Source organism: Protopterus annectens, chromosome 12.part0 (genome assembly GCF_019279795.1).
Source record: "Protopterus annectens isolate FY-2018-M chromosome 12.part0, PAN1.0, whole genome shotgun sequence".
NCBI classification, from domain to species: domain Eukaryota; kingdom Metazoa; phylum Chordata; order Ceratodontiformes; family Protopteridae; genus Protopterus; species Protopterus annectens.
Genome location: NC_056746.1, coordinates 249,868,932 through 249,894,200, shown reverse-complemented (window position 1 = coordinate 249,894,200; position 25,269 = coordinate 249,868,932). Strand labels below are relative to the sequence as shown.

General features: G+C 41.2%; 1 protein-coding gene across 1 annotated transcript in view; it reads left to right on the top strand.

Moving 5' to 3' along the window:
* The window catches only part of LOC122816485 (mitochondrial Rho GTPase 2-like), a gene marked incomplete in the record, with an annotated part of 1,688,264 nt that overhangs the window by 277,431 nt on the left and 1,385,564 nt on the right, over positions 1–25,269 (top strand). The window contains 1 exon segment of the mRNA XM_044089310.1: positions 11,529–11,572. Within this exon segment, the coding sequence (XP_043945245.1) occupies positions 11,529–11,572 (44 nt within the window).

Sequence of the window (25,269 nt, the reverse complement as noted above, 5' to 3'; positions counted from 1 at the left end):
GACTGCCATGCTGAGGACTTGATTACTCTTATCAGGGGTTCTCAACCCCCCCCCGGAAAAAAGGCCCAGAGTGGAGGAAGAATCCCCCTCCTCGGACCAGGCCTCCATTATTTCAGAACATTCTGATGACCAGGAACATTCATACTCCCCTTTTGAAGATTCTGATGCAGAGGAGTCCATTCCTTCTGTCTCCCCCCTGAGGATTACTCTTTTGGGGAAACCTTGCATACCTTGAGGAACACTTCCATTGGGAAGGCCAAGACTACTCAGACTCCAAGAAAAGGCTTAGGGATTTTCTCTTGCTCCCTCAGCACAGGCCTCTGGCTGTACCTCCTGTCTTGGATATCCTTGATGATGTATATTCGGAGTCCTGCCTCAACCCAGATTCTTTGCTTCCGGCTCCAGTCAAGCCTGACAAGTATTACCGGGTTCCTGACTCACACCAATTCCTATACAAAAGCCATGCGGCTGACCCAGAAACTATCTCACAGGGCCCCAAGGGAATTAAGGCCTCCACTGCTAAAAATCCATTACCTTCAGAGAGGGATTCCAGAGCCTTAGAAAGGTGGGGGAAAAGGGTATACACCTCTGCCACCTTATCCATGAGGGCATTAAACTGCCAGTTCCATATGTTAAAATACCAACAGTTTCTGTTATCACAGTTGAGAAGCAAAATGTCACAACCTGAACAATCAGATTTGAAGGAGTTGCAGGATTTGATACATAGTGCAGAGCAAGTAGGTAAACATACCTTGCAATGTGGTTTTGATGCTTTAGAAGCCTCATGTAGAGCTGCTGTTACAGGATCAGTCATACGTAGACATGCTTGGCTTAAAGAGCAAACCTTACCAGATCATGTCAAAGCTAAATTACTGGATGCACCCCTGCAAAAAGATGTATTGTTTGGTGTTAAAGCTGAGGAGGTATTAAAGAAAATGGAGGAAAAGGCAAAATCAATGCAAACAGTGAAAGATTTTCTACAGGTACAACCCCCACGTTTCAGTAGAAATTGGCCTTCAAAAAATTGGTCCTTTCCAGCCACGGACAGACCCCAAAGAGGTAGATACAGGCACCCGAGGGGTAGAGGGCAATCTCAAGGATCGTTTAGAGGCAGACAATGGCAAACACCTACCCAAAGAGGTAGTGAGGATAGTTCACAGCCATTCAGAAAGCAGAACCAATGACTTTCCCCTTTACATGCCAAGCAAAGCTCAAATGGCAGCACCTTTAGGCGGGAAACTGGCACTATTTTCAAAAAATTGGCATATTGTCACAAAAGACAAATGGATCCTGGACATTATAGACAGAGGCTACAGATTCCACTTTCACACCCTTCCAAAAATGAGAGGCATGCCAAACCTGCCACACAATCAAAGGGCAGAGGCACAAAAACAAATTTCAGATCTCATGGACATGAAAGCTATTCAAGAGGTACCTACACAAGAACAGGGTCAAGGTTTTTATTCCAGACTATTCCTGGTACCAAGGAAGGGCAAAGATTGGAGACCTATTTTGAACCTATCCATCCTAAACACTTTTTTACTCGTGCCAAAATTCAAGATGCTCACATTACAGCAGCTTTTTCCCATGCTGGGCAAGGAGTCTTGGCTGGTAACTTTGGACCTCAAGGAGGCATACCTGCATGTCCCAATCAGACAAGATTGCAGAAGATACCTCAGATTTCTTGCAGGTTCAACACATTATCAATTCTCTGCATTGCCCTTTGGCTTATCTACTGCACCCAGAGTGTTCACAAAATGCCTGGCATCAGTAATTGCCTACTGCAGACTGCAAGGGATACAAATATACCCATATCTGGACGACTGCCTGATCCAAGCGGACAGCAAGCACATACTTCTGAAACATCTGGCTTTTGTAATAAGGTTGTTGAATTCCCTGGGATACACAGTCAACAAAAAGAAATCAAGGCTACTACCATCTCAAACAATAATTTTCCTGGGTGCCAACTTGGATACAAACACCCAGATGGCCTACCTCACGCCAGAGAAACAAGGGCAACTAACTCAATACTTCAGAAAAATGCAACTTTCACCAGACTGACTGCAAGGAAAATCCTGCAGGCTCTGGGATTCATGGCATCTTGCATCCTACTAATACCATGTGTAAAGCTGCATATGAGGAAACTTCAATGGTACCTGAAAAACCTATGGTCTCAGCACAGCCACAGCTTGGAAACATTAATACCACTAATTCCATGTCTTCAAAAGGAATTTCTGTGGTAGGCTCAAGCATGCCAAAGAAACCCAGGTCTCCCATTCTGCAAGCCTCAAGCAAGTCAAATCATCACAACAGACACCTCAGATTACGCCTGGGGGGCGCACATGACAAATCGGTGCATTCAGGGCAGATGGTCCCAAAAGGAAAAGCACCTACACATCAATCAAAAGGAAATGCTAGCAGTAATAAATGCTATTATAGCTTTCAAAGACCTGCTGCATCCAGGCCAGCTATTAATAAGGACAGACAACACCACAGTAATGTGGTACATAAACAAACAGGGAGGAACCCATTCATACCCCCTATGCAGGCTAGCCATGTCTCTTTGGAACATGGCTGTAGAATTGCAAATCGAGCTTCAAGCACAGTTCCTGTCAGGCAAGGAAAACACGCTGGCAGACAGCCTAAGCAGAAATATGACAGATCCACATGAATGGAAGTTGCATCCTCAAGTTTTTTCAAGGATAATTCAAGCATGGGGAAGGCCAGACATAGATCTCTTTGCCTCCCACAGAAATCACCAATTGGCAAAATTCTGCTCAAGGACTTTTCATCCACAGGCCTGGAAAGTGGACGCACTCTCCTTCAGTTGGACAGCAATGACAGTTTATGCCTTTCCACGTCTTCCTCTGCTGCCCAAAGTTCTATTAAAAACCAGAGCAGACAGACCACAGATGATTCTCATCGCTCCAGACTGGCCAAGGCAACACTGGTACCCACTCCTGAGGAGCCTGACGCATTCCCCACCATGGATCCTGCCTCTAATGCCTCTTCTACTGACTCAGCACAACTTCAAAACTCTTCACAGTCAGCTGAAAACACTCAATCTAGCCACATGGAAGATTCCGTAAAATACAACAGGCCCTACTCTCCAAGGAGGTACAGGATGTCATTTTGGAGGCCAGAAGACCTTCTACTAGAAAAGCATACTCCGCCAAATGGAAACGGTTTTGTGCTTGGAATGAGAAAAAGGGCCAGAACCCTGGAATACTGAATTTACCTCAAATATTACAGTACCTAGCTGAGATGCTAAGCAGTGGACTTTCATTCTCTTCCATCAAAATCCATGCCTCAGCCATTTCTGCAGAATACAACACTGATCCTCCTTTATTCTCTCACCCCCTCTTAAGACAGTTCCTCAGAGGGGCTAAGAATATTAAACCCCCAAGGAAACAACCAGTGCCTGCTTGGGATCTCAATTTCATTCTAGAGAAACTGACTTTGCCTCCTTTCGAGCCAGCTGCCTCAACGGAACTACAATATTTGTCCTGGAAAACAGCCTTCCTGCTGGCTATCACCTCAGCTCGCAGGGTTTCTGAACTTCAAGCCCTCATAGCTGTGCAACCTTTCATCATTTTCCATCAGGACAGAGTTTCCTTACGAACCAACCCTTCCTTTATGCTAAAGGTAGTATCCAGGGTAGCCTTGAATCAGGCTATCCACTTACCTACCTTTTACCCCAATCCTCAAAACAAAGGGGAGAGGCTACTACATTCTTTGGATATTCACAGGCAACTACGTTATTATTTGGACAGAACAAAGCCTTTCAGAAAATCAGAGCAGCTCTTTGTGTCCTATGCTACAGGGGCTCAAGGGAAGCCTATTTCCAAAGAGACAATCTCAAAATGGATAGCCCACTGCATACGCTTTTGTTACTCTCTTCATGGTAAAACTGTACCTGCAGGCATAAGGTCTCACTCCGCTAGGGCCACAGCTGCCTCTGCAGCTTTCCTCAGGGGGGTTCCTACCAAAGATATTTTGGAAGCTGCCACTTGGAGTTCTGTGCATACTTTCTCCAAGCACTATCACCTGCCTTTATACTCCAAATCTAGAGCAGGTTTTGCCACTGCAGTTTTGCAGGGCATCCTGGCTCCTCCTAGTTCCACCTAGTGCCTGCCACCCTTATTTTAGCTTTGGGATTCTACCCATCTGTTATGACTGCAGCTGTATGCACGATGAACATAGTACAGTTTTGTACCTACCATAAATGTAGATGTTCGAGTACTAATACAGCTGCAGTCCAAGTTTCCCTCCCTCCTTCCCCTTTGGAACAGGCCTAATGGCTAACACCTCCTCATACAACCTGATTGGGGTATTCTTTTATGGTGTATTTGCATGCAACTACTGTTTTTTGATTATACTGCATTGCATTATTGCATAAATTTATGTATTGCCTTCCTTCTGGGGGCACCTGACATCTGGGGCAAGAAAAGCTGAAGAAAATGGCGTCGGCTGGTTCTTTTATACCCCTGTCGCACTGACGTCAGGGAAGAAGCGACGACAACTGATGCCGAACCTAGACTTTGGAATTCGGCCGACCGAGGACCCGCCTGACGGCAGGAAAACCCATCTGTTATGACTGCAGCTGTATTAGCACTCGAACATCTACATTTATGGTAGGTACAAAACTGTACTTTTTCTTTCCAAATTATCAAAACAGGGGTGAATGCAAACTACACTCTCTGGATGTACACAGGCAATTGAGATTCTACTTGCACAGGACCGCTGAACATAGGAAATCTGAGCAACTCTTTGTATCCTTTGCTAAATCCTCTTTGCGCAAGCCAGTATCAAAAGTTACATTGTCCAGATGGATTTCCCAATGTATACTTCTGGCATATAAGAGGGTTCTGGCCGGCCTGAACCTGAAGGAGTCCACGCTCATTCTACCCGATCGATTTCTACTTCTGCTGCCTTTTGCTTCAGATTGTCCTTGGATGACATTTGTTCAGCAGCCACTTGGGCTTCATCCCATACTTTCATTAACCATTACAAGTTGGATATAATTTCCAGAGGTAGAGCATCCTTCGGCTCTGCAGTGCTCCGTAATATCCTTCCATGAGGACCTCCCTAGTTTGGCTAGCTGGGGACTCTGCCCCACAGGTTGATGAACAAATGAAGTTATCTACTTCAGATAAAGAAGTTATGTACTCACCATAATGTTCCATCTGAGTAGGTAAACTTCATTTGTCAGCAACCAACCCCCCCCCCCTCCATCCTCCTAACCTATAGTGCGTCCCTAGAAGGATTCCTTGTCCTTTTCTCCGGATAACACCAGGTTAGGATGTGCAGGTGATCCTTGTTTTGTAATGTTCTGTGTTACTACAGCAAACTCGATCTGAGGTCAGAGAGGGATGGCAAGGGATTATGGGTAAGGGGGAGGAGCTTGGAGCTCAGATCTTAGCTGTTTTAAGCTGCCTGGTCGGATCTGATATGGATCCGATACCCTCAGATTGTTGACAAATGAAGTTTACCTACTCAGATGGAACGTTATGGTGAGTACATAACTTCTTTTTTTTACTACACCTTTATAAACCTATCTAGGATGCATGCTACCAGCATGCATATATTTTGTAGCTTGTGAATAGTGGTATGTAGTTGACTCTCAGTGCCCATAAAACTAATATCCAAGAGTCTATTTCATCAAAAGCATACTTCAACTAAAACTGAAGAAAATGTGTAGTTTGACTAAGTTGTATAACAAAATTCTGTATTTTTATTTCACCTGCCATAAGAACAACACATTGTTCACAAAGTGTCTATAAAACACAACGTTTCTATTATAAGTAATACTTAATACATCTTCACCATATTTATGTTCTTTCCATTTTGCTAAAATCAAATTAGCATAGCTATTGGTACAGAAGTTCACATAGTTACTCCCTGTACATGATGATAGTATTCATTGTTGAAAGAGAATACATTATTTTCAAAGACTATTTCTAACATCCTTCATATAAGTCTTAGTCTATGTGTGGGATACCCACTATATTTACACAAGAACTCTCTAGTATATTTAACACCAACATTATTAGGTTTAACCATAAGTAGTGACTTTATATCAAGTGTAACCATAACATAGTTAAAGGATGTACTAGTATGTTAGAAAAGATTGTAAGTCCTTCAACAAGTGATGAGTCTTTAGTAAAACTCTTATTATAAACCAGTAATGGATGTAAAACACTCCCCATGTATTTAGAGATAGCTATGGTTACCCATTGCGAGACAGACATGATAGGCCTCATCGGGGGTTGCATAATATTTTTATGTATTGTTGGCAGCCCATATATAAAGGAATAAACTGGATGGGCAACATACAGATAATTATAGAGTTCTGGGGTAATGCTCATTTCCATTAGCAACTCATATAAAAAAGACTTAAACTGTATCATTACACATAAGCACATCAATCTTTTTAAAGGTTTGTTCATCTAATAAAAGTTTATACATAAATGTGTTATGCTGTTGAACGTCCATTACAACAATTTTACCTCTCATCAGCTGTGTAGGAGGGGAAAATATATGGAAAGAGAGAGACTGCTATCAGGTTAAGTAAAGATCAACAGAATTGTGTAGTAAAGGAAAGCTTATAAAGATGGCAGGAAGAGGGGAAGGAATCATCCAGAACAAAAAGAATGTAAATTTTGCGCAAGTCAATGGCAGAAGATTAATTTAAACTTTATGCCTAAAGCACTGAGGCAGGAAGTTTAATCGCTTAAATGCATTGCTGCCCTTTCTTTGGCATCCTAAGGATATAATTTAACTTTTTTATTATTTTATATTATTATTATTATTATTATTATTATTATTATTAGAATGCTTTTTATTGAAATTGGTTTTGTGGCTTTGTCTTTCTGTGGTTCTGTCTTGCTCCTGTATGCACTGAGCTGTCCAGGGTGCTGAAGTACTATATTTTGAATAGGAATTGGTTCCCACAGTATTTAGGTGTTGCCTGCATTGCTGACTTCCCACCTTTTTTAGTTTTTAACTATAATATAAGCAAAGAAAAGTTTTTTATTTAAATAAAGAATGTTTTTTTATTCAATCACTCTAAAAAGTAAAAATTAAGGAAGAAGAGTGAAAACTTTGCAAAAGAAACACAGGCAAGCTGACCTCAGAAAAGCATTCCAGGTTGGTTTTGCTGATTCTTGCTCCATCTTCTGGTACCTCATTACTACAATCAGCAAAATCAATTTAAAATTCTTTTCTGAAACTAGCTTGTCTGTTACTTTTTGCAAAGTTTTTACTGTTCTTTCTTATTTTTTCTTTTAGAGCGACTGAATAAAAAGCATTCTTCATTAAAAAAAAGTTTTTTTTTTTGCTTATATTTTTCCCCATAAAACTCCTGAATTATGTTTCTACTTTGTTACTAATATTACCCTTCTTGATTACTGGTTTATTTGGCCTTGATTCCATCCCTTGTATACATGCCTTTTTCTTCCCCATTTGACCTTTTAGATTGTGTTGCCTATATATATATATATATATATCTATATCTATATCTACATATATAGATATATATATATATATATGTATATCTATATCTATATATATATATATATATATCTATATATATATCTATATATATATCTATGTATATATCTATATATATATATATATATCTATGTATATATCTATATATATATCTATGTATATATCTATATATATATATATATATATATATAAAACTATATATATATATATATATATATATATATATATATATATATATAAATATCCCAGATGTGTTTAAATATTCATGTTTCTGCTGGTGCGATCTTGTATTCTTTGAGTATTTCAGTGGCTTTTTGCTTGGATTCTAGGTTTTAATGTATTATACATTCCTGTTTTCTTTTACTTCGTTTCATCTGTTTATACACTGTAATAACTTCCTTCCTTTTCTCAGTGAACCTGATAGGTGTGTTCCACCTCATTCACACATATCGTATAGCACACTAGCACTGGTAAAGACTGGTCATTCATGCAAAATTCTTACTGTGCATTTCTGTTTGTTTCTAGTTGTCTTTTTGTGAGTTAGAATACACAAAGCTGAATATTAACATAACTTTTAACAGTGACCTTTTTTATCTGTTTTGGTTATCAGTAAGACTTTTATGGCAGCACAAATGCACTGTTAATAGTTTTTATGTAGCCTTGTATAACCTGCCTAATCTGAAGTGGTTAACTTCATTTATCTGCAACCTGTGGGTATTCGGATCCATATCGGATCCGGGCCTGCAACATTTTTCAAGCATCTGCTCTAAGCTCCTCCCCTTACCCATCATCCCTCACATCTCCTACCTTCCTTCAGAGCTTGTTTGCCGCTTCATGTGTACACATCGTGGTCTCTATAGCACCAAGTTGGATGTAATAAGTGGTACTTTTTGATATATATTTAGTGTGTGAGTGTAGTCGTTTATTTTGTCATCCTTTTCCTCCCCTTCGTCGTTTGTCGATTTTCTGTCAAAAAAAAAAAAAAAAAGTAGTTTAAAAAGTTAGGATTTGTGAGGTTTAGTTTTGGCAGAGTGGTGTGTGGTGATGGCTGAGCAGCCAAAACTAACTTTTAAAAAAATGCAGAGTTTGGCCACAAGCTTTCATCAGCTGATGGCCACACTCTGTGTGTTGTTTGCCTGGGTGTTCCCCACCTGTCCTTTGCCTTGTAGTGTGTGTGTGCAGGGTTCAACCCTAGGGCATTGAAAGAAAGGAAGGAAAAGCTGGTAGCTAAGGCCATGCTGCCAGTTTCTGCATTGGACTCTAGCTCGACATTGGCTCCAGTAGCTGACCAATCCCCCCCCCCCTCAGGCTGTGACTCAACCTCCCTCTAAGCCTTCTGAGATGGGGACAAAAATCAAAGGACAAAGACATAGATAAGATAGAGACAAGGATAAAAGAGGGGAAAGGCACCGCAAACAGTCTCCAAAGAGGGAGCCATTTCCCAGTCCGCCTACTAAAGTTGTCAGGACCACCTCTCCTTGGCTCCACTCCCAGAGGTTCTCCCCGGAACCGACTGAGCCCTTGGACCAGAGGCCTTCTTTGAGGTCGTCTCATAGACCAGCCAGATCCGAGTCGATCGCCTCCTTGTGGTCGACTCTGAGTCTGTCGGAGCTTGACATGGACAGGATGATGCGGAGGTTCATTCGGACCCAAATCCAAATGAGAGTCTTGCCAGGCCCCTCTCCGGCCAGAGAGGGGACCTCTATGCCCTTCTTCCATCCAATCTCTCCTTCTCCAATCCGACCTGCGGTTTCTGGGTTTATGGATCCGAGGAGCTGGGGGTTTGGCACCGGCGGTTCCTCCAACCTTGATGCCGGCGATTGCCTCAAGTTCCTCAGATTGGACTTGTTCGGATCCGAGCAACTCTCGGGGCCGAGAACGGGGAGCCGGATCTGAGGGAATGGAGGTGTCTTCATCTCCGACTTTGTCGGATCTGAGCCGTTCCTTCAGAGGCCTGGCTACCTTGGGCTCTGCCCCGATCCTCACGACTGAGCCGGGGAGAGCTTCTTCCTTGTTGGTTGGTAAGGAGGTGCGCTGTCCTTCGACATGGTGGAGAGGGTTTTCTCCCAAGGATTGAGACCCCAGCCCATTGCCTTGCACTCTGCCCAGCCTTCTGTGGATTTGGGCATGACTCCCATCAGCTTGTCCCAGGGACAGCCCGTGCTAGAGGACCCCCTGGTGGATCCCATCGTGGGAAACCCCCCCCCCCAGTGACTTACAAGCCCTCTTCAGAGAGTCCCACTGAGGAGGCTTCCCCATAAGCACTCATGTAAGAGGAGGCACATGGACTCCTCTGAGTCCCTCAGAAGATACTGACTTGGATGAAGGTGAGAGTTCCTCCTGGTCACCTACCAAGGATATCTCCTTTGGAGACATCATGGAAATCCTCTGCCAGAGGGGAGGTTGGTCAGCCCCAAAACCCTCTACAGACGAGTTTGTATTCCTGGAGATCTTTGGCACGGGTGAATCTACGTCCTGGGTGTCCCCTCCTGCAGATCCATTAGTGGATCTCATTACCACGCGGGCATGGAAGGAGCCTGACACCACAGAGCCAATACCCAAATGCCCGGACAGGATCCTTACTCCTCCCACAGACAGACTGGTACAAGGGATCCCCAGTGGATGCTATGGTGGTCGTAGCTGCTACCGAGAGAGAACTGGCACAGGAAAGTTCTTCGGTCCAACCTCCGGACAAGGAGTCTAGGGCGGTGGATTGGTTTGGGAAGAGAGTCTTTTCTTCAGTGCCATTTTCTATATGAGCGCTGAATTATTTGGCACACGGCATTCGACTTCAGCGAGACCTAGTCACAAAATTCACTGTGTTGCCCCCAGAGTCTTAGTTGCCAGAGGATAAGCCTCTCTGAGATTGTGCAAAGCTTTTCTGAAAGGTTCTTTTCTTTTACGTCCCCCAGTTAAGGATTCCGTCCCTCCTTGGGACCTTACCCTAGTTCTGCAGGCATTGGTGGCTCTCCCATTCAAACCTGCAACATCAGTAGATTTGAAATCCTTGTCCTGGAAGACAGCTTTTCTAGTGGCCATTACTTCAGCCATAAGGGTTTCTGAGATCCAAGCTTTGTCTGCTGTGCCACCTTACTTGATCTTTCATAAAGACGGTGTTTCACTCTGTACGAACCCTTCTTTCTTTCCAAAAGTTGCTTCTGAATCAAATGTTAACCAGATGATTAATCTGCCTGTGTTCTTTCCAAATTTCCAGAACAAGGGTGAATATAAGCTGCAATTTCTAGATGTTCATAGACAGCTTTGTTTCTATTTGCACAGGACTAAACAATTTCGTAAGTCTGACCAGTTTAGTGTCCTTTTCCAGACCCTTTTTGGGCAAGGCCATTCCAAGGTCTCCTTAGCTAGATGGATTACACAATGTGTACTGCAAGTCTATAAGGATAAAGGTCTGTCCCCACCTGGTCCTATTAAAGCTCTTTTTACCAGATCTATGGCAACTTCTGCTGCCTTTTGGTCTAGGGTTTCACTGGATGATATCTGTGCAGCAGCGACCTGGGAAAGGTCGCATACATTTATTTCTCATTATAAGTTGGATTTGATCTCTAGAGGGAGAGCATCCTTTGGCTCTGCGGTGCTCAGGAATATCCTTCCATGAGGGCCTTCCAGGAGTTTTGGTAGCTGGGGACTCTGTCCCACAGGTTGCAGATAAATGAAGTTAACTACTTTAGATAAAGAAGTTATGTACCATAACGTTCCATATGAGTAAGTTATACTTAATTTTCTGCAACCGTCCCGCTCTCCTTCCCCCGAACCTTTTCTAGGTTAGTGCTGTTATTGAGTTGCTAATAGTTTGAATAGTGGCAAACTCGATCTGAGGGAAGGTAGGAGATGTTTGGGATTATGGGTAAGGGGAGGAGCTTGGAGCAGATGCTTGAAAAATGTTGCCGGCTTGCATCCAATATGGATCTGAATACCCACAGGTTCTAGAAAATAAAGTATAACTACTCAGATGGAACATTATGGTGAGTACATAACTTCTTTTTTTTGCATTTCAGAATCTGAGCAGACAGAGGAGGAACTTCATGAAGAAATTTCAAAGGTATGAGCTAGAGTGAAATGATTATCCCATTAATCTCTGCCTTCATGCAACTGAAAACAGATTACATGGTAGAATCACTGTTTGAATTTTGGAGGGGAAAACATTTTGTGAAAATACATACAGGTACATAATTACGTACTAGGCTCTTGATCCATTATGATCATTAGAAGCCTAGCCCTGCTTTCCCATGAAGTTTTAGTACTTGTAATTTAAGTGCAAATGAGCTGCATAGAACATTTACATGTCCCCCCTCTCCATAAGGGACCAGTGTCATGTACTAGGGTTGAAGTTGCAGTGTCCCATTTGATCATCCAGATTATGTTTGGATAAAGAAAGAGAGGTGCTTTGCTTTTTGTGGGAGAACACCATTTCAATGAAGTGAAATTTTCTGAGATGCATGCATGTCCCTCCAATTTTCTATTTATATTGCTGAAGTGATTAAAATCTCTTGAGTGTGTGTCTATTTCACCACTGGTCTTTTGTATATGCAGTAAATCAGGATAGGGTCTGTTGACGTTGTTTAAGCTAGGCAGAAATTACTCTCCCTCCCATAGCTCATATGACACCAAAAACCGAGACAAGGCTTTGGTAAGGTCAGTATAGTTTTTATGATTTAGGCCCTTGATTTTCTTGGTGAGAAGTGTTGTGGTAATTCAAGTTGTGTTAAGTGTTTAGACAGGTACATAACAAAGTGGGCATTATACTGAATGATTGACCTAATAAGTGCCGAGTACAGTGGAATGATCACATCCCTGAGCCTAGATGCTGTAACCTTACTAATAAGCTTTGCAATGAAAAGAACCTTGCAATAGTTGATACATGGTGATTGAAGGACAGTTTGTTGTCAACATAGATTCCCAGGTGTCCAAGTACAGAATCGGTTTTCAGGAGTGTGTTGTCGATGTGATAGCTTCAAGCGATGTCATGCTTACCAGTGGAGACTATTCTACATTTCTTGGCAGTTAAATGTAGTCCATGGTTATGACACCAGCTTTTTGTGCTGAGGCTGTCTTGGAGGATCTTTGTATCTTCTGGAGAGTTTATGATGGCACCAGGTTTACAGTCCTCAACACACTTGGTCAGTTACAAACACTTTACATTGGCTTTGATCTCTCAAGAAGTAAATGCCAAAGAGAAGTGGCCCAAGGACTGAACCCTGGGGTACATTACAAGTGGACAGGCCTTTCACACGTATTTCCTGGGTTCAGTGTGTGAGCCAGCTTTACTATCCATCAATGCACATAGGTATTAACATTTAGATGGGACTGTTTATTAACAGTACGTAAGTGTGGGATAGTGTTGAATGCTTTTGCGAGGTCTAGATATGCAGTGAGTACTGATTATTTTTTCTTATCCATTGTTGCTGTAACCTTCTGTAGAAGTTGGCCAGGTTAAGCAAGCAGGATCTACACTTGACAAAACTGAGCAGACTTGATTCAAGAATTTGTAGGTTATCTATTTTCTTGTTTATTAATTCCATAGTGATCTTCTCCATAGTCTTACAAGTGAGGTTGGTTTGTAATTACCCAGGTCCATCAGTGCCCCATCTTTGTGAAGTTGTGTGATTGGTGCTGTTCTCCATTTGTCCGGCACCAAGCCCGTTGGAGATTGATATTGAACAACCCGTGTGGAGGGTTTGACGGGTCCTTTCAGGCTGGCCATTTGGCAGCCTGCTATATTATTCAGCCCCATAGAAGCAGTATTCTTGGTCTTGGAAAGTGCTTTGAGGACTTGTTCTTTGGAGATTTGGGGGTGATGTGGGCATGTGATCTGGGAATATAATGGGGAGTGAAGATTGAGCTAAATTTATTCACTAGAAGACTGGCTATGTCACCATAGTCTGAGTATGTGATAGCATTTGCTATTCGCTCTGTGAAGCTTCTCTATACTAAGGTATATAAATATTTGCCCTAAAAGACTTTTTTAGGAATTGCTATGATTTTCATTGTTTGATATTTCTAGAGCAATTGGCTTAAAACATCTACATAAAAGTAAGCTCAGTATTTTGTTTCTTTGCATCATTTGTTTAACTTAATACATTTTAATGAACTTAGTGTCATCTTTACCCATCTTTTAATTTGTTTAATGATCTGATTCATTTGTTGTGCAGCATGCATTCTGTAGCACCCCTTACAGAGTACTTCTAAGCACACGGAGAGTTGTCCACTTTTCTTCCAGTGTTTAGGAAGTCCCACATCTTGTGTGTCTAATCTTCTGTGTGCTTACTAAGGGAGAATGTATGTAGATATTTTTCGAATGAGGAATGAGTTGTACAGCCATTGGTAACTGATGTAGCATAGCAAGACAGTCTATTTATTTGTTTGAGTTCATCAGGTAGATGCAGAACTTGAAATAAAGAAATGTACACCACCACATCCATTCATTGACAATAGATGCCCATCATATTGGTCACTACTGCAGTAGCCTGTGAAGGGTGAGGTGTACAGAGAAGGAAAAATGTTGCTGTATATTTCATGCATTCATTACAAGGTGGATTCCTGAGTGTTTTTCAGTACATATTTGACAGTTTACTTCTGCCAAGTATGAAAAATGTTAGCATGACAAAAGTGTGGAAAGTTCTTTTCTTTGCAGAAAATTATTTTATGGAATTCAGAACTCATGCCTAATATGGAAAGTCATAAACACAGTCAGGAGATCTTAGGTGACAGAGTTAATGCTGTAACGTTAATTTTTAATTGGTCGGGGGTTGTTCTGTGATTGACACAGTAATGTTGATTTCAGCCAAAAAAGGTATAAAAATGTATGATTCAACTGTTTGAGGAAGACAGGACCTTGATTTTCTGGTCTCCTACCTATGTGCCTTTCCTTGCAGTAAAGGAGGTTGTTCTCTGCTGAACTGTGTTGTGTGAAGGTTATTTGGCACCTTAACACTTTGGTGCTATGACTCACATTTCTGAACCTCTCGTGTATTGCTGCATTGGCAATTGCCTGTTAGTTTCTGGTGTACTAATACATAATTTATTTGCTACCAGCAGAGTGTAATGTCTCTGCAAGCAAGCTTTACTAATAATTTACCCATTAGACTTATTTCTGTGTGAGTGAGGAAATTGTGTGTGTTTGGAAATTGTATTAATTTGCAATTAAACTTTATGCTGTTAGTAGCTGTTTTATTCAGTGCTATCGAGGTCTAATCAGTAAATACAAGGAAAGAGTATCCTTGTGACAGGGGCAGAGTATCGTTTTCAGGTGTGAGCGGGGTCTAATTAAATATAAAGAAAAAGAACAGTGGTTTCCTTCATTAAGAATGTGAGTAAATTTATAATTGTAGTCTCATATTTATCTGTTTGGTGTGAAAGGGGTTTATAATGGGTGCAAGTGGTTTAAAGAGCCCGAGTATGGCTCTCTAAACAGCTGTGTTAAATAAATACGAACAAAACAGCTGTAGTTATTTTGTAAAATGGTCTGAGCTCTCTAAAAATAATCATTCTTTACAGTTTTCAGAAAAGGATACTTTTGATAAGAAAATGATAGAAAATCTAAAAAATAAACTGAAGTAAAAAGGTAATAAGATGCTAGCCTGTTGGTCAGCTTTTAATGACTAGCAAGAAGAAACTGAAAATAAAGAAACAAAATCTATACTTAGAAGTCTAAAATGTAACTCTGCTAGGTTAAAGTCACAGCTGCAGGTGGCTAATAGAGCAGTAAACTTGTTACAAAAAAATGCATGGATAAAAAATCTGGTGCCTGGGTTACATATCCAATAAGACGGAAAAGTTTTTAGTTAACACTGCCAGAATCCTCAGCTGACGACTGGCCTCCATTGCCTTCTGTACCCCTTCCACCTTATGACCTGCCTGTACCTCAGGAAGCTGATAGTGCTTCCTCTCTGGGAGGGCGGGTGGAGGCAAATGTGGCAGAAACAACTACCACTTTTCCAGTTACAGCTCAGGTTAAATCAGCACTTCTAATTGTTCCTCTCAGTCGGTTTCTAGATTACATCAAAGGCAACATTCATTACCTACCATAACAACATCTATTAGATGTTTATGCGAATAGCCAGTAAAGGGAAATGTATCACAAACATAAATACAGCCCTAGTGCTAAGTATGTGGGAAAATAACTCTTATCTCAGTCAAAAACTAGCACGTTGAAAAAACATTAAGCAAATTATTACCCAGTTTCCGATTGCCATAAATGGGAGAAATATCACCACCTACCAAACAAAATACAGAAGACGAAACAGATGCTTATTCTACTGATTTTTGATGTACCTCCTACACAAATGCATCTGTTACAAGAAGTACCAAAGCCAGCAGCACCTAGAGACGGTGAGGCCGAGCCAGCCATAAGAGCAGTGTGCCCCTGGGCTGCAGTGGAATTTGAAGCTATTGTAGATACTGTACCTTCTATTTGGACACCTTCTGCTAAATATGCAACGATGTTAGAAGGACATGTATGACTACAAAGTCCAACTATTGAGGACTTGAGAGCAGTATTAAAAGCCTCTAACCCCCCCTGATATTTTCAGAAAAATATGGGAAAAATTGGATATAGGAGATAATATCCCAAAACACATGGATGACTGATTTTTGACCACTAGGAACAAAATGCCATTACCACAGCATGCCCCCCAACCTCTAACTGGGCAAGAATTAAAGCTCTTGCGCAAAATGAAAATCTATCTGTTGATATGTATTTGCAATGCATGTAGATGCGTTCAAAGCCTTCTTGAGCCTACAGAAGGTGCAGCAGCTTTTTAGAAGGGATGTTACCTCGCATACAAGAGCAAATTAAAAGGATTGTGTAAACTGGCCAGTTTGAGATTCATTAAATTGGGAATAAAGCACAATATGTTGCAGATAATATGCTAAGGGAAGAAAAGGAGCAAAAGAAAGTTAGTTGATATTCATCTGCAACAGTTGATACTGACTCATGGGGACAGGGAAGGGGAAGAAAAATATTGGGAAGAGGTAGATTGCTATTTTTCCGAACACTACCACTGCGACAGTAGCAGAAAAATTATCCCTCTCTGTTATCACAGACACCTCCAGGTTTACCACATTTAAATAAATGTTTTAATTGCTGTCAGTCTGGACATTGGTGAAGTGAATGCCCAGTGTCTGTATAGCAAACAAATTTGCATATCAGGTGGTGTAGCCCATATGGGAGCTGAAAAGATGTCTAAACTGTCTGTTTACTCAAGAGATGACTGCCATACACAATGTTATTTTTCAGAATTGAATGGTACTTGATTTCACCCTCACTTATAAAGGGAGTATTACACAGTAATCAAAACTGAGTGCTGCTTATTTATTCCTGATGGTACTAGTGCCATTTGTAGTCCTCTAGGAATAATTCAAAAAGTGACTGAGCTTTCACACACCAAATAAGCTGATAATTCCCAGAAAGCATGGCTAATTAATCTTTCCTCTGGATGGAGAGGAGGTATTTTGAAGTTATTTATTTATCACAGATGTTATTTTATTATTGGTCCTTATTTTATTTCTGATAAAGCTTGTGTTTTAAAACTATTCAACTCCAGAAAGAGTGTTGATCTACACATGCACCATGTTAAATTAGTGCCACTAACCACATTAGGCAAAACTCATAGTACAATAGAAGAAGAAAAAGTATTGCAAGATTTTGGGAGTTTGCATGATGGTATATATAACAGGAAATGTGAATACAAATGTGAAAATATAAAATGTGCAACTGAAAATTATTTACAGTAATCAGATTGTGATTTTATTCCATCAAGATATATACATGTTTTATTGCCAATAAGACTATTTTTTTTAACCAACTGTATAAAAATTGTCGAGAGACAGAAGAAAAAATCGCATGTCAAGAATGTCTGATAGCAAATTAAAGTGTTTGCTCATCTGAGAATCGATAGTCATTGTCAAGTCATAAAAGAAATATATGATTTAAGTGATGCTTTACAGCATCAGAGAGGGGGAATGTGATGTGAAGGTTGAGGTGTACAACATCAGAGAGGGGGAATGTGATGTGAAGGTCGAGGTGTACAGCATCAGGGAGGGGGAATGTGATGTGAACGTTGAGGTGTACAGCATCAGAGAGGGGGAATGTGATGTGAAGGTTGAGGTGTACAGCATCAGAGAGGGGGAATGTGATGTGAAAGGTGAGGTGTACAGAGAAGGAAAACTGTTTGTATTTCATGCTTTCATTACAGGATTGATGTCAGAGTATTATTCAGTATGTAGCTGATGATTTGCTCCCTGGCAGATATGAAAAATGCCAAGCATGACAAAAGCGTAGATAGTTCTTTTATGTAATTCAGAACTCATGCGTAATATGGAAAGTCATAAACAGTCAGATTTTAGTTGGTAGAATAAATATTGTAGTATTGATTTGAATTGATCAGCAGTTGTTCTAAGTTTGATAGAATATTTTCTATCAGAAAAGATGTAAAGAAACTGTACGATTCTGCTGTTTGAGGAGACAAGGCCTTTATTTTCCTAGCCTCCAGAGTGCATTCCTTTCTTTACAAGTAAAGATTATTATTCTGTGCTGAACTGTGTCGTGTGAAAGTTATTTGGTACCTTAATAAGTCATAGCTATGCGGGATATATCTTAATAAAATAAAACAGCTGTCCAGCTTCCAAAGCTTCAGGGCACCTTCCATGTGCCCAAACCATCAGTCATCTCAAGCTGAGCTGACTAAAAAAGACTAGTTTGGGCACAAAGCCCTTCAAAGCTTTCCTGCAGCTGAAGAGTATGCTCCTCTGAGGCTTTTGAGGATCGATGGTTGGCTTGTGCAGTTTGCTAGGTAGATAAGTTCCCTTCAGGGAATTACTTGTTTGTTAATGTTCTCCTGTTCAGGGTAGTTATTTTTAAGCTAGGGTTGTGTCACAAGACTGTATTGTATTTTTAAACAAGAGCTCACTTTTCCTGTCAGTTTAAAAGTTGTATAAAGTAATTGAAAATCATTTTTTGTGGAGAAATTGTTTATTTTACTTTTAGGGGATGTCAAAGTGTTTTAAGGTGCTTTTCACTAAGTGTTTATGTGAAAAAAGTGACTTATTTTTTTACTGGCTTTTGCTGCTGCTTTTTCCTGGAAAAGAAGCCTCATTTTTGGCTTGACCATGGAACATACTACCAGTCCTATGGTTGGTCCTTTTTCCAGCCACGAAAAGAAAAAGTTAAGCAAACGGCCTTTGCCACCACAACGGCCTATAATGCAGGTGGGTGACTACAGTGACCATTGTTTGTTCTTTGACCACTCATTTTTTACCTTGGACCCCATTTGTGTAACACCTACTGCCACTATTGACCAGGTGTTAGCCATGTCCTCTGTGGCTGTTGGGGTCCACCTCAATGGGCAAAGAAGAACCACTCTTGTCTCTCATGGAAGAGGGAATAGAAAAGACTTTCTGTTAAGTATTGTGCCCATCCCTGGGTAAGCTGCTGCCATTAGTAACACTGTTGGCCTCATTTTTCCTGTCAAAAAGAAACCGAAAACTAAATGGGTGTCTACTACTCCAGTAATTTCCTAAGAAAGGAGTAATTTACTAGGTTTGGCTCAGGGTTTAATTCAAGCCATTGATCCTCCTTGTAGTGTGGTTTCTGGTAAAAAAAAAAAAAAAAAAAAAGAGGGATACCTCTATTTCTGAAGAGATTCAAGATCCAGAGTCAGGTCTGGAAGATGAATGAAGAGATGCAGGGTTTTCTCCACAGATTTCTGAGGTAAACTTGAAGGAAGGCTCCGTTTCTAATTCTCCCTTTTGGGGGGTTGTGTTTTGCTGAGACCATTTCCTGAAGGTGCCAATGTTTTCAGTGGGAGAGTACTGAAGTTTCTCAGTCCCTCAGAAAATACTATGCGCTGTTACCGAAGGAATTTTCCACAGCCTTCCCCATTTCTTCAGTTCTGTCTGCTTCAGAGGATGTGTATATCACTGCCTGCAGTTTTTCTGATAGCCAGCCAGCTGTTCGTTCAAGCAGATGGAATGTGTAAAGTTCTTCAGTCTTTTAAGTTTTTAGACACTCTCCCCATACCTGACCCAGCAGCTATAACTTTAGATCCAGTGTTGTCTTTTTCGTGTGATTCAACAGCTGGGGCTATTGGATCTGACCTTGGTGCTTTACAAGTGCTTGGAGCCAGGGCGCTCACTGCTCCCTTTCCTGCAGTTCCCTCATGTCCCCAGATTACCTTGATCTTGTTTGCTGCTTAATACAGTAAGAGATGCATTCAAGGCTGAGACTCCTCGAACGATGTGTTTTTGATTATTCCTTTAGTCTCACTGGGTATTTTTGTGCTTTAGCCTTTAGCTTTTTTTTTCTATCCCCCCTTAAGTGAGTGTGTGTGTGTGTGTGTGTGTGTGTGTGTGTGTGTGTGTGTGTGTGTGTGTGTGTGTGTGTGTGTGTGTGTGTGTGTGTGTGAGTGTGTGTGTAGGGGGACTTTATACCTTTCCTGGCCACCTTCAGTAGCTTCATTTTTAAAAAGCTGGTGTCGACAGGATGTTCTTTCAAACTCAAATTCATCTGGGGGTCATCCCACTGCTGATCCCTTCAGGGGCTATGGGCATTGCCCCTTCTATTGGTTTTTCCTTTTTGGAGTCCCTGTCTAATTCCTTTCAGTGTCCTTTTGGTGGTTTAACTGTTCTTGAGCCTGAGGTAAGGGAAACACTGATCAGGAGTGAGTAGGAAGGCAAAACCCTGTCTGTATTCGGAATATGCTTTTCCATTACTTAGAGGACCTTCTCCTGAAACCAGAGAGGGGGAAAATCTTTGGTTTCAAAAATCCTAGGGCTTTGGCCAGGTCACTCCTGCAGACAAACCTCCCCAGGGCAGAGGGAGGGGCAATTTTAATGGACATTGAGACAGAGGCAAACCACAAAATCAGGAATTTTGTGGTTCTTTCACAGAGAAACCATACCATCGCTCCTGAACGGTTGCCTGTCACACTCTGGAAGTAGTGAAGGGCTACCTATCCCTGCATCCTCAAGCCTGACAGGCCATCATTCAAGATTTATGTGAACAGGGGATAATCAACAGAAACTGTTTTTTTTTTTTTTTTTTTTGTTTCTCTTTCTCAGAAAAAGAAGAAAATTCCCAGTGTTCCAGCCAGGCAGATGGTATTAACAGCAGCACAAGTAAGAAAGCTGCTAGAAATGAAAGCCATCCAGCAGGTCCCCCATAGACAAACCAGGGTCCGGAGTCATAGGTTTTTTTTGGTTCCAAAGAAAACAGGAGACATAAGGCCCATCTTGGACCTAAGCCTCCTCAATCAGTTCATGAAGTGGGCAAAAATTCCAGATAGTTACTGTACAGTTCATTATACCTCTTATGAAGGAGGACGACTGGATGTGCTCGATAGACCTCCAGGATCCTTATTATCATATCAAGAAAGCAAAGCAGTCCAAGAGATTACTCCATTTCTGGATGAGAACCAGTTACTTTCAATTCAGAGCTCTGCCTTTCAATTTCGCCACAGTCCCCCATGGTGTTAAACAGATTCTTGATAGTAGTGGCAATGTATTTCAGGCTGCAAGTGTTCCAGCCATTCCCAAATTTGGAAGATTGGCTACTTACCGCACCAACCAAGGATCTACCAGTTCAGTGCAGGGGCTTCTTGCATCATGTAACTCCACAGTTGGGAATTACTATCAATCTTGATAAGAGCTAGCTGACATCAACACAGCCAATAGAATTTATTGGATGCCACTTGGACACAAATATTCAAATAGCCAGGCTACCACAATCCAGAACATTATCCCTGCATCGAGTTACTTCAGAGGTCCTTCATCATCACTATTCCCCCAGCAAAACTTATTCTGCCACTGCTGGTCCTGATGGCTACCGTGATCATGCTAGTCCCTTAGGCAAGGTGCTATATGAGGATCCTGCAATGGACACTTTGTTCAGAGGTTACTAATGTCTCATCCCATTCATGCTGCAGTACATGCCACGCCAATATGCAGAAAACACATCAGTTGGTGGTTGACCTCCCCATAGTGTTATGGGGCTTACCATTCTCCCCACCACTGCAAGTAGCCACTGTGACCATGGATACTTCCCTTCTGGGGTTTTAAGGGTATTTTGAAGGGAAGACTGTTCAAGTTTCATGGTCGATGACAGAGGCCAGTCTTCAAATCTGTGTCTTAGAGATGAGGGCAGACCACCTAGCATTCCAGGTCTTAAAGGACTCATTCCCCAAAGGATGGCACTTCCAATCCAGATAAACAATACAATAGTCTGGTATGTCATCTAGCAGATAGGAACCAATTTATACCTCTTGTGCCAGGAAGCCATGAGAGTGTGGCAATGGGTGATGCCTTTGTCACTTTGTAGTTGCATTGCACATCTCGGGAACTTTCAGTGTTCTGGCAGACAAACTGAGCAGATCTAGTCTCCTGCCCACAAGTGGTCCTTCAATCAAACTGGGGTGATGCAGATTTTCAGTCACTGTGACTACCCTTGCTAACTTCTTTTGCATTGTACCTAAACAGCAAGTACAGCAGTTAGTTTGCCCTGATCTCTCTACAGGGACAGACACTAAGGGAGTCTCTGGTCCGCAACTGGCCCCTCCCTGGCCTTCTTTGTTTTTCTGCCCTTTCCCCTTGATAACGAAGTTTCTTCAGGAAGTCCGAAGGTGCAAAGCCAAAGTTGTCTTCATTGCTTCCTTTTGGACTCTGCACGTTTGACTCACTTTTTTCTGGTGTTAACTAATATGTCTGCCTTGCATGTTGGACCCTTGTCCAGATCTCCCGTATCATCCATTCGGTTAGCCTCACTGGGATCTGAAAACATTGAAATTAATTGCATGGTTTCCTCCATTTTTAATAGTGGCCAAGAATGCCAGGCTGTCTGCTGCAGTTATTTAGCCTTTGCCTTCTCACAAAAAGCAAATGCCAGAAACGTTTATCTTAGTAAATGGAAAATATTTATCATAATGATCCTCCTCAAGAAGTTTATATCTTTGCTTAGCTACTCTTCCATCAATTTTAGATTTTTTGCCAGAATATTTTCACAAAGGATCCAGCTTTTCAACTAATAAGGTGTACAGTTAGCAACCATTTCCAATTTTCACACTGGGCAGAATCAGACTTCTATTGCTTCTCTAAAGATTTTCAAGACCTTTTTGAAAGAAGCCTTCCTTTTAAGCCTCTCAGTCAGGGATCTGGTTCCACCATGGGATATTACTGTCATGCTTCAGGCATTGACAAAAACTGTGTTTAAATGTGCTTCTAATGTGGGTCCATAATTTCGTTCTTTGAAGACTGTGTTTGGGGGCTATCACACCTGCAAAGAGGATTTTGAAGTTGCATGCCTTGTCATGTAAACCTCCATATTTGGTTTTTCGTAAAGATAGTGTCTTTGTGAACAAACCCTCACTTTTTTCCAAAAGTGACCTCTGAAGCAAGCCATAATGAAACTATCAGTCTACCAATATTGTCTAGTTCAGCATCCCTTCCTCTGTCTCTCATACTAAATTGTCATTCTCTGATGCCTGCAGAATGGCTGGACCTGCCCAGGAGCTTTGTCTCTTGGACAGCATTTTTCTTTGCTGTACGTTTGTGCTGTTGGCCTGATAAGGTCGAGAACCAATCTGTTTTTATCTTCTTTAGTAGAGATTTGTAAGTATAAGCAGGCAAACTCGATATGAGATAATCTGGGAGACTATAGAGAATTATGGGAAGGGGAGGAGTCAGAGCCCTCAATTCAAGCTCCTGTAAAGCGTGGAGGTTTGATCGATAACCCCAGTTATTGAACTAGATGAAACAAGACAACACAGATCTAATGTTATGGTAAGTACATAAGTTCCATGTAATCCTACTGCTGCTAAACATTTGATTAATTCCAATCCCTACTCTTTCTGATAAGGATGGGAAGATTATTGAGAATTATGGCAAAAAAGTGTATGCTTCTGCTCATTTATTAAAGTTTATTCTGACTAATTGTGAAAGTATGAGGAATATTTTCTCTGCAGTTTCTTCTTGTGAGGAAAATCTGCTTTAAAAAATTTAGTATCTTCAATCGTACAAGTCAGTACTCATTTTATACAGTGTGCGTATTACTCCATTGATACTTCTGCCAGGGCTACGCCACTGGTACAGTTTTTGAGGAGATTTGCTTGGCTGCATTCTTAGAATTTCTCAGATGATAAATTTAGATTTTAAATTCTCCTTTGGATAGAGATTTAATTTTTTGGCTCCTCTGCTGCAGAGGTTATCAAGAAATGTGGTAAAAGGGTTAAGTAATGCAGTGAATCTTTAAGAATGTTTAGCCCTCCTTTTCCAAAATTCCTATGGGATTTTCTAGCCCCTCATCCAATTTTGGCAAAAAAATCTATAAAGGCAAAATAAACAAAATGCAGGTAAACAGATATTTAAGAAGAAATGGCAAGAGGCTAGCACAAGGATTTCAGGAAACCTCAAAAACCAAGTACAGTCAAACAAGTCAGCATGTTTATTAAGGGGACATTGTCTCCCCTTCTCATTTCCTTTCCAGAAAGTGTGAATCTCCACTTTTCTCTTTGGCAACAGATAGTGTCAGATAAATTTGGCTCTGAAGATCATTCAAGGAGATTAGATGACAGTGGGAGGATATTCCTCTTTCCAGGAATAATTCCTCATCCTCCAAGCAAGACTATTTCATTTCCAATTGTCCATCATGTGTTGTCCAAGGGAGTGATATAACTAGTTCAAAATGATACCACTTCACTGTCTGTCACTGCTTCTTCCTCTTTCAAAATTTTTGGTAACACTAGACTTAAATGCTTATCAAATCCCTAATCATCCATACTTAAGATGTTTCTGGATCACCTTATGAGTTTTCTGCCTTACCCTTTGGACTGTCCACTACACCAGGAGTGTTAGAGCTCATTACAGGCTACAGGGTAGCCACATTTTTCCATGTTTAGAAGACTTTGTTTATCTTTGTAGAATCCGTTTCAAAGTGTCAGGAATCTCTCATTTGCATTAAAGATCTGTTACACAAGCTGGGGTTCTAAGAAAATATTCAAAAATCCTTTTTTTTTACTCCTTCACACAGGATGAGACACCTCAGTTTAAAGAGCTTTTCTTCCACAGGAAAAAATAGATCTATATCTATAGCTATTTATAAAGTTTTCTACTCCGACTTTGGTCACTGCAAGGGAATACCACAGGATTTTTGTTCTCATGGCATCTGTGTTTCTTGTGATATCCCTGGTAAGACTCTCCTTGAGAAAGTTGCAGTGGTATCTGAAGTCTCTTTTCCCAGCACAAACTTCCTTTTCTTTTTAAATCTGAATTCTGGGACTTCTCAGAAGAAAAATCACTTGCTGGAGACAGCAAATATTCTTAAATTTGGGTCTTCCCTTTTCCAAAGTAGGCAGTCACCACAGACACAGTGGACTTTGCCTGGGGAGCAGTTTCAGAAGGGATAAAAGTGCAAGGTTTGTGGGACCCAGGGTTGCAAGACATCCCTATTTGAGCAGGGACTGTCCAGGGATCAGCAGCTCAATCCCGAGTCCCGCACTGCCTGTTAAAATCCCAGCGAAACAGCCTCCACTTTATTTTTTTTTTTTTATTGTCCCATATGCCGGTATATGAGCCAATCAAATCACAAAACTGAGCTACTTCTGTTTAATGTGGAACTGCCTGATGATCTGCATTGAGCAGAAGAGGGTCCACTGTGCGATTTTTTTGATTGGCTCTTATATCGGCATACGGACCAATCAGAATCGCCAAACACACAGCTACTTGTGTGGCTACTGCCTGGTGTTCTTGACA